Genomic DNA, 10779 nt, shown 5'->3' with positions numbered 1-10779 from the left:
ATTGAGAGGTTCTCTGGTTGCAGAATGGGAGGGGGAATTTGGGCTTCAGGGAGATGCACAGTATCCCATGAAGAGAGACCTCCCGATATTCAGCTGGGCTGCAGGTGGTATGAGGTGGAACAATATTCAAAGGTAGAGGGGACAGAGAGGCCACCATGGTTCGGGATGGAGGGAAGTCAGCATGAAGGCAGATTTTGTTTACTGATATGTTACTGACAAGAAGAAAGGAAAACAGTCCAAGGTAGCAGAAGTTATTCTGATCCATGAGTGGGAAGGAAGAGGACAAAGGCAACGTGACTGAATGAGGTGTAATGGTGGCTCTTGTACTGGGACTTTTTGGGTGAACATGGAGGTGATGTTCTGCAGGTTTATTTATCTAAAGCAGGCAGCAGGGAGGTCATGGCAAGAAAATGTAGAATTGTCTCATAACACTGTGCTTTTCTTATGAATGGTAAAAATTAAAGATTGGAGGAATAAACAGAGGACAAATGGAATTAGCCTGACTTCAGTAGACCTTGACATTAATGGAAGTCAGCTTATTCTTTTATCAATAGAATGGTGAAAACACTCTTCACAGAGAAAATATTATACACAACAGATACAAGAATAATCGTTACGTGAAACCAGGGAAAGTGAGAGATCAACAGATGCTTGTTCAAACCAATACATCATTCTGACTAGTTATATATGTATGAAACTGACTTGTTATATATCTATAAAAAGAGGATATATTTTTCAACACTGAGCTGCACTGGCCATACTGGCCCTAGGTTACTGGCACTTCAAGTCATGCCCCTTTAGGTTGACACAACTGTCAAAAAGAAAAAAGAAAAAAAAATCAGAACAAGAACAGTAGGATTGAAAGGAAATGGGTTATGCTCTGGTAAACCAACAAACACACAAACAAAAAGCAAAAGATTGCTTGTGTGATGTAGCAAAGGATGAAGGTTAAATGGCAGCATGTGAAGTTTAAGGTTGGGTCTTGCAGTACTAATTCAGTGAGGAATTTCTTGTTTCATTAAAAAAGATATATGTGTAAAAGATATATATACATATATATAAAGACAAATACTGTACTCTAGTTTTGTACAAGTTGTATACTAAATTTTACTGCAAAATAAAGTCAATCTGGAATCTTGTTTTAAGTTTTCTTTGAATTTACTTTTATTTTTTGAAACTAAGCCACGTCTACAGTTTCTAAAGCTGTTTTCTTCTGCAGCTTTTGGGTTGTTACTATAAATCTGTTAGCCATTTTCTACTTTTGGAGTTTTGCAAAGATACTGCATGAAAAACCAAACAAAAACAAAAACAAACAACAACAAAAACTAAAACCAATGACCAAACAAAAAAAATCAAACAACAAACAAACAAACAAACAAACAAACTTTCAAGTTGACCAAAACCTTAGGCAGGCATTGCATTAGCGGCAATTTTACCAGGACAAGATTTATATTTCATTATTGGAGCAACCATAAGTGTATTTTATCTCAGGAATCAGCTTTTTAATGAAATATTGAAAACACTCTGACATTTAATGTACTATCTTCTTACAAAAAGCTGGCTTCATCGGCTAAAAAAAACCAACAATGCTTCAAAACACTTTCATTATTATAAGTGATATCCTGTTTTAGTTGTTAATTTATTTTCTTTTAATCCATTTTGGTAACAACTTACTAATTTATTTCCCCAGTGAATTCTTGGTGTTTCTATCATATACAAACCACTATGATTCATCAACAGTATTCTTTAACACCACAGAAATCACATTTCAGACATCAGGCAAGAAAAAATATCAAACTCACATGTTAAAAAATAAGTGTTTGCATAGAGTAATGTGGAGAATTCTACAAACTGACAGTAAATATATCAGTTGTCTTTTGTATTAGGCATGCAAAGACCAGGATTACATATCTTTCAATTATATGATATGCAAGACTAGCTTCAAATATCTATATGATACTTTCCAGTAGTATGAAAGAAACTGAGATTGCAAAATAATAATGAGAGCTGGAGTTGAATTTCAAATTCTCTCTTGTTGCTTAGCCCATAGTATTACTAGCGTATTGCTTCTCCTTGACAATACATGAAGTTGAAACCCAAGTCATTTTCCGCTTTACTGATCCAACTGCAAGAAAACTGAAATTCTGCTATTTATCATAGGAAATACTTACAATTTTTTTGTTTTCTATTAATACTGTTGAATTGTTAGTTTCAACATTCCTCAGAATCACTGTGCCATTCTGGTTTCTATAAATGAATTCATTATCTGCAAAGAGGAAAAGAAAAGATCATTAAAGTCCGAAATTGTCTGTTTATGTAGAACCTGACAATGGAGTTGAACCAAAAGAACCTCTGGGAGCCTTCCTGTAAAGAACACAGATTTTTTTAAATGCAGCCATTTCTGTAACATTAAGGTGGCTTCCAGAGCAGTCATCAAACAACATGGTTAGTGCTCGTCACCTGTTTCTTCTACCACACTTTCCCAGAGCTGAATGCAAGCGGGTGCCCTGTTTTGACTACATTCACAGACTGTTCTACTGTTAGTGTAGAAAAACAAGGTAAGAAAAAATTCCTAACACTTAGGGTTTCTGAGATCCTTAATCTCCGTGGAAGTTTGTTGGGCCAGATGCCTGGGAAGTTCCTGAAAGTTAAAGGCAACTCATCTTTTAATACAGCAGATTTTTAATCCTATATCGAACAGATCTTCCAACTCTGCCTTTTGTTCTGCTTACTAATATCACAAGGAGATGCATGAGAAGAAATTGCTATTTCCACATGCTACAAGGCAAATCACCTTGCCCACATTGCACTTTGGGTTATCCCAGCACTCATGACATCTGGACAAGGGCAAGAACCCCCTGCAGCAGGTGCTGCACAGACAGGAGAGAGCCACCAGCATTCAAAGCTCCAAACCTACTTGAGAGAAAGGCTGGGGCAAATGTATGAAAGAGATTCCAAATGAGAGTTGGGTGGCAGGTCAAAGGTTCAGGATGAAAAAACGTTACAACAGTAGAGGGCTGTGACCTTGTCAGATATCATAAACTGAAGTTCGAGTATGATCAGTGCTTGCATGCACTGCCCCCCAGATAAAAGATAAAACCAAAGTCACACGCACGTGGCCATTAAAAGATTCAGCACTGTTTCTTGACACAGGAGTAGGCTTACTGCTTTTTTTTTTTTTTTTTTTTTTTTTTCAACCTGGCTAAGTTAGAGAACTGATGGATCCTGCCCAACTTCTGCCTCTGGTTTCAGTTAGGGAAACAATTCTTCATTGCCTACCCTCACTGTGACTGCCTGAAAATGGCTGTCATGGTGTATGGTCATCGTGTATCCCACGAGTGTTACGGACACGTGAATGATTAAACATAAACCATGGGTTGTTGTGGGATGAGTCAAAGGTGGGTCTAAATCCTACAGGATTAACACAAGTGAATTCACACAGCTTGCTGTAACCTCAACCCACCTGAAACCCACTGAGGACAACATCGGGTCCACAGACCCTGTTCTTCCAAAACTTTGGCATGTTCCCTCCTTACCCATGTTTCAGTCTCTTTTTTTTTTTTCTTTTTTTTTTTTCAGACAGATGACTATCCTCCTCACAGTTGTTAACCATCTTTGTAAAATACTTCAAATGTGCAGATGAAAAGTTTTTACACTGTATATATTATTAATAATTAAACAGTCATCTCTTTCATGTCACTGGTTTATAACTAAAATCAAGAAGAAAAAAATCATTTCTGAGAGTGAGGTGAAGCAGATTCTTCAAGGCTAAATTGTTGATGCAATATGGATGATATTTTCCAAATAACAAACTCTGAGACTTAAAATCACCTCAGCAGCACTTCAGAGTCATGAGCAAAGTTCTCAAAGCATCTCTTCCTTTTAATTATGGCATAAATTTTATCAATATCTTTAGCACTGAATAAAAACTGCAGGATCTGAATTAGATTAAGACTTGCATTTGAGACCAGAGTAATGAAGAGAGCTCTTGTTCAGATATGACAGTATTAAATTTTTGTCATTAGTTCTGTGGTGTTGTTCAAGGGCATGGCATTTTCATAAGCATGCTTGATTATATTCAGGACTTTAAAATAGTGCTTCATATGATTTATGACTAAACAAACTAAGATTTTTTCAAGCTGGAAAAGTACTGATTGAACAGAACTAGAACAGAAGTCCAAAAAGTCATAAGCAGCATGGCAAAGATAAATAATGAATGCTTGCTCCCTGCCTCTTCCAAAATAAATATTAGGAGGCATTAAATAATGACAGCCAGTGGCAAGTTCAACGCAAAGAAAAGGGCTTGCTTCTTCACACATAATATAAGCAAGCTGTGGAAGTCACAGTCCCCGAGTATAGTGGGTGTCCAAACAAGAACTAGAAAATTGAAAGAAAAACCCAGAAAACATTATGTGTTGTGGGGGGAGACACTTTTTAGAAAGTCCTTGAACCAGAAATTTCTGGTCACCAGAAGCATATCCCAGATTATCATCATGAGAAATGTGCTCACTTTTTAAAATCTTTGCTAAGCATTTGCTCATGTCCCAGCCCAGACACCAGAACAGACGATGTCTGGGGTCTGGTCCAGCACAATTTATTTACAGCTTCAACCTCCAGCCTCTGCGCCAGGTCCTGAAGAAACACCTTTGTGCCAATGATTTTGCAGTGATGTGATAAAAGGTATTAACACTCCCTACACACATTTCCCTTTTATATATATCCTTAAGCCATTAACACTGAAGCATTATTTGTTGTATGAGGAAAATACACAGTCTATATTTTTATTCCCAGATATTCCAGAAAACATGAATAACTGAGAGACAGGATATTACCTAATTATCAGGTATTTTGAAAAAAATTACTGCTTTAATACTCATCCCATGTCAGCAAAAGTTTTTTTTTTTTCTTTTTTTCCCCAATTACATTCTAAACTCTAAGTAGAAAAAGCTCATTTTAAACATAGCCAGCAAAGCATCTGGATAATTGCAAGCCTCTCAGAATATTTTCTAATTACAGGAAAAACTGACATGAAAGTTCACCCTTAACTCAAAGTTCAACACTCAGGTAAAAAAGTTTATTAATACAATGAGTCAGTGGCCTGTTAATACTTGATGGAACTTCCTTGAGCATCACCTGAACTGATGGAAGTTATTTTGCTGTTCACAATGACATTACTACTAAACTTTTATTGCTCCCTATGCTCCTGCTTGCATGTATTGCAAAAAAAATTACATTTTGATAAAGTACAAAACTTCAAGATGATCACACAAAAGTTTCTCCATAGTCAGAAGTAGGCAGTGAAAGAATTTTTCATTATTTTATAAAGTGTAATGAGCTTAATATCAGGTACTAATCTGCTGCATGTACTTCTGATATGAATAAGAAAGGATAAACGAAGCAGCACTGATTTGTTAGGGCAGTAAATCTTGCTATTATATTCAATACGAGCCATCAACACAGCATCTGAATTAATGAACAGAAAATTGGTCTGCTTAAAAAAAGAACAAATTGATCTGCATTATACTCCAAGCAAAACATTGTGAGGTTTAGCTGGTCTGTAAGTTGTACTATCTTAGTCCTCAAAAGAATCAGTGAAAAATATTCTTGGACTTCTGTTTTGAAATGTGTGATTTGTTTCAGTGAAGGAGCATTTATTTAAATGGGACATACCTCAATCAAAGACAAAAAACAGTGCAGCAATCTCTGTCTGTAATGAATTCTGTCCAGCACGCTGATGAGGATTTGCAGCCTGATTTATAGCTGTCACCACAGCTGATAAAGGTCATCACTGCATCTCATTTTTTATACCTGCCTTTCTTTGGGGCTGGTGTTCAGTGTAAATGATGCTGAAAAATGTAACTTTCAGGCTTAAAGCCATTTATTCCATTATATAATGGATTTCTTCAACAGCAGAGTTCACTCCGCCAGCTCCTCCCCCTCTCTCAACTTCCAGGAAATTGTCTGCTTGGTGGAACACATTATGTGCCCAGAGTGTAGGCACAGACACGTAGTCACACTTACAAAAGTGACTGATTACAGAAAGCAGTGATTACTAGAAATAACAGCAGCCTCAGTGCTGTACAGTCAGTGTGGAGGAATGGGAGCTTCAGCAATATTTTTTTTAAAGATAAAGCAAATAAATTAAATTGGGAAACCCAAGCCCGATGATGTATTTGCAGTGTAGAGTTTCTTTGCTTCTTTGTAAACATCTTTTTTAAATTTGGGCAGGAAACGTGAATACAGAGAAAACAAACTGAGCAGCCAGGAGCTCCTGTCCCCTGCTTTTGCTGGGCTCATGCAGCCTCTCCTTTGGGGTGAAACAAGTCAAAACACTGGCATTAATTTCCTGAGGTTGTGCCAGGGGAGGCTTAGATTGGGTGTTGGGAAGAATTTCTTCATGGAAAGGGTGGTAAGGCAGTGGAATGGGCTGCCCAGGGAAGCGGTGGAGTCCCCATCCCTGAAGGTATTTAAGGGATGTGTGGATGTGGCACTGAGGGACATGGCTTAGTGATGGAACTCAGTAGGTTCCATTTGGGAACCCCAAGTTATCAGCTCAACATGCAGAGGCAGCCCAAGCAGCCAGCAAAATACTGGAACACCAGCAAGAGAGCAAGATATCTCACATCATTTGCCATGATATAAAAAAAGGGAGTACAATAATTCATTGAAAAAAATCCTTTATTGATAAACTGACAGATATTAAACAAAATAGGAAGGTTAATTATTTATCATCCCTAATCCAGTGCTGCTCTATTATGGATATCTAAAAGGGGCCAGGCTTAAGTCAGCCACTGCCACGGTTAGAGGAGCTGGAGGAGCACTTGCTATGAGGCAAGTGGGTACAACACTAAATAGTTCGTCACAGAGGACAAGAAGTTCAGGGACAACTTTACCTCTGGAAGGAGTTAGTTTGACTTCTGGCAGGTGCAAGGAAGCCAAAGGAATTACACCCAGCTACAGGAACACAGATTTGCATTGGCGTCAATGCTCAAGAATTTATGGCTGTACAGCTCCTGTGAGAGTCTGTCAGCACACACTATTAGAGAAGAGAGACTGGTTTGTAAGATAATAGCAAGGCAGGCCTGTTTTTGAGGAGAATTTTCATTATTTGTCGGAGATTATGGAAAGCAGAAAACAGAATTATGTGATAAAAGACTTGGGGTGGGGGGGAATAAGAAGTTAAATCCAGCTCTAGAACATGCTGTTAATAAAATCGTAATTTTCTATTAGTTTATCAACTGATGAAAGAAAAATAAGGAACAAAAAAGTGATAAAATTCACATGCAGCAAATAGCAGGAACAGTTAGTGAAAAACAGAAGGCAATATCAGGGTTGTTAGGAGAGCTCCAGTCATTTAGAGCCATAGACTTAGAGGAAAAGGCAACTTCTCAAGTGCTGTGGCTTCAGATCAGCAGACATGAAAGATAATTGAGTGAGTCTCAGTCTGATGAAAGTCAGCATCGGGGGAATTATTGTTCTCAATCCCTAAGATTAAGGGAGATTGGTGAATAAGAGAAACCTAAATCCTGAAGTTGTTCCGAACTGTATCAGATAAATGAGGCTCTGGATTGTGGCGTGACCAGCGAGGCTAGCAAACGAATTACGCTGTGACCAGAGGGCAAAGGGCAGCATGCCCTGCGGGAAACGAGGTGGCATTGCAATGGGCCATGTGCAAGACTGTTACTGCCACGGGACCAGGCACTATTCAGTCATTTCTCACCCCTGCTGCTGTAGCAAGATATTTTCCTACCCTTTTCAGTGGGGTTAGAAAACCTGGAAGAGTCCTCTGAGCTTTGCAAGTGAAAACAGCGCATCCTGTTCCACGCAATGAGGCCAATTACTGCAGCTGGAAACAGGTGAAGAGCCCGATGTTTTCATCCCCTCTTCCAAAAAAAAAAAGCTGTCGTGGGGTTTCTAATGGCCCAGAGCACTGAAGGCTTTAAGACACAGGGGCATTGCTCGGCAGCAGGCGCTTGCTGAAATGCCTGCACCAGCCGAGGGTTTCTCCGAGCCCTCCCAGGCAGGTGTTGCTCAGGCGCAGCACCCCAGCAGCGACCAGCTCACACAAGATAACAGGAAGGAAGCATACAGCAGTGAGGCTGTTGGTTTTTCAGACTGAGTTGTTGTTTTCAGGCTGGAGACTCTGCGTATTATAACCACATTCACTCAAAAAAAACCATGAAGATGAGGCAACGGAATTTAAAAAAAAAAAAAAAAGGAAAAGAATGTTATGTTTGTTTAGCATCCTAAAAAGTTTTCAGTGAGCCCCAGCACTGCAGATGGAAACGAGAGTAAGGAAAAGAGTGGGTGGGCTTCTTGGGTGGGCTCGGGCATCCCACAGCCCTCACCCCCCGCACACACACACCGGGGCCAGAGAAGGGTCTGGCTTGATAAAGCAAATCCAGATCATCCACAGCAGACCTGCAGCACACAGGAAGAAAAATACCATCTTGTAATGATGCCAGTGTTTGCAGGCTTGGGGGTGGCTGCCGTTTTATGTAGAAATTCGGTATATTACCATGGGAACAGCATCACAACAAAAGCAAGCACCCAGACGCGGGCTGGGCAGGGGTGGGTGTTCACTGCTGGGACTGCCACATTCGCACCCACAAACCAGCCCATGAGGCAAAACCCCGGGATGAAGCAGCCCATAAGTGCTAGGCAAAGCAACAGGCTTATACTTGATGCAGAGGCATCCGAACAGCTCATGTGAGCATCTGGTGTGGCAGGTAAATTGTGGGAGGTTTAGGATTTTCTAGAAAAAAGTGTTTTCTGTGTGACAAGAGGGAGGAAAAAAGGGCAAGCGGAGGTGAAGAGGCTGCTGTGTGTGGCACCAAGATGTTAAAAAAAAAAAAAAAAAAAACTTAATCCTGCCAGCTGCAGTCCACTATGTTCAGAGACTGATGTTCAGAGAAAGAGCCTTGGACTCTGGGAAATAATGGAAGCAAAGAGGAGAGAAAAACTGTCAGGAAAACAACAACAACAATGACAGCAAATGTTAACAAAAAATACCAGACACGGAAAAAAACTTGAGCATGATATAGGGGGGGAGAACAACAAGCACAGCTAGGCTTAGAGAAATGTTTTCTTGCCTCTGTTTTCATGAAAAGGGAAATGGTGACTTATTTAGTGGGCCTGCAGGGTGACTGTCTCACTTGGGGCAGGATCTGCCTAACGGGAGTCCAGCAGCCTGGAATGGCAAGGAGTCACCCCTGGGCCTGCACCTGGAAAATTCACGGGCATACACAGTCAGCAAATGGTAGGGCCATGCATGCTCCCTAGCTGCTGTAACACCTCACTGCAGAGAATCTAATGGGAAATAAAAGCACAGGCAATCCTCAGCAGATTCAGCTCATTCAGGTGTCCAGAACGACTCGGTCCCAAATTCAGGTAGAAAAGGAGAATGCTGTGCTGACTCATTTAATAGTACAACCTGTGGTTCTTTCAAGACATGCTGCAGTGTACCTGTTTGATATTTATCACATGTACTCATAACACCTGGATCTGAAATTCCCTGCCCAAAGCACAAACCAAGCTTGTTTTGATACTGAGCTGCTTCCCAGAGAGAAAATTCAGAAGTGGCTTTCCATCTCCTGTCCCCTGGTGTAGCAGTAAGCTGGCTTTGGAATAACAGAGAGAGAAGGGAGGGAAGGAGCACAAGTGGTGAATGGCAACGAAACCCCATTTCCATACCCACAGCTTCATCCCACCCTCAGCAAACCCTGGGCCTTGGGGATGGCCCCTGTAGACCTTGGCACGTGTAACTCGCTACAGACCCCTATCGCCCTACTTTTTGTCTTCTATTCACCTGCCCTCCACCAGCAACTCCTTTTTCTTCAGTCTTGCTACTCCACAGTGCAGAAATAAGCAACAGTCTGTTTTTCTTTGTGATGCTGATGCAAGGGAACAACAGGGGATGGAGAACAGCTTGGCTTTAACAACATTGCTACAGCCTTTAATTCCAGGAGACAACTGAAATCCCATTTTTATCTTCCTGGCATTATGGGTCATTATCCTTTTACTGTTTCAAGCACTTTTTTTTTTAAAAAAAAAAAAACAAAAACACATGAGAAGTAGAAAGGGAAACTTGAAACAGGTGATTTACTGTAATTTAGCTAAATGCTGTATAACACACTGCATTGGTACATTAAGTAAGTGCAACATGAGAGAAAGTGCTTTATTATGCAAGAAGTGTTTTTAATTGCTCATTACTTCAATGCAGTTGTACTTGGTGCACCAATACAGTGCTTTTACAGTCGCGCCAGTAAAATAAAACACAGTTATAGCTCAGAAATATTCCCATATCAAGGTGCATCTCTAGCAGGCTTGTAAATTAACTTGTCAAAAGCTCAAAGAAGGCTGAGTCCTGGGAAAACTTAAAACTATAAAAATCCATAACACCATTCTGTTTCTCTCTCTTTTTTTTTTTTTTTTGACTAACCTCAAATCTTTTAAGATCCCAACTAAAAGAGAAAAAGAGAAAAAAAAAAAAGAAAAAGAAAAAGAAAAAAAGCTTATTCAGTCTATTCAGTCTCATTGAGAGAAGGCTAGGAACTAAGCCCTAAACCCTGTCTGTGCACACCTTTGAAATCTCAGTCCCAAATTTGAAGCTAGGTACAGTTCTGCAGCTGCGCCTCATTTGTGAGACTGAACTCCTCTTCAAAGAGCCCCAATCTGGCAAATCTGTATGTAGAGATCATGGCTCAGTGGCATAGGCATGAAAAGCTGAAGTCCATGTGAGAAACAGAGAATATATTTCAACTTCAAATAGCTCCTCTT

General features: G+C 40.0%; 1 protein-coding gene across 3 annotated transcripts in view; it reads right to left on the bottom strand.

The window, feature by feature from the left end:
* Positions 1–10779, bottom strand: part of DPP6 (dipeptidyl peptidase like 6) — a 414546-nt gene that overhangs the window by 138373 nt on the left and 265394 nt on the right. For all 3 annotated transcript variants that reach the window (XM_080578557.1, XM_080578559.1, XM_080578558.1), the window contains exon 4: positions 2172–2266. In XM_080578557.1, the coding sequence (XP_080434683.1) occupies positions 2172–2266 (95 nt within the window). The remainder of the gene's footprint in view (positions 1–2171; positions 2267–10779) is intronic.

Source organism: Anser brachyrhynchus (genome assembly GCF_964034855.1).
Source record: "Anser brachyrhynchus genome assembly, chromosome: 2".
NCBI classification, from domain to species: Eukaryota; Metazoa; Chordata; class Aves; order Anseriformes; family Anatidae; genus Anser; species Anser brachyrhynchus.
Note: the sequence above shows the minus strand (reverse complement) of the source record. Positions and strands in the feature narration are given on the sequence as shown.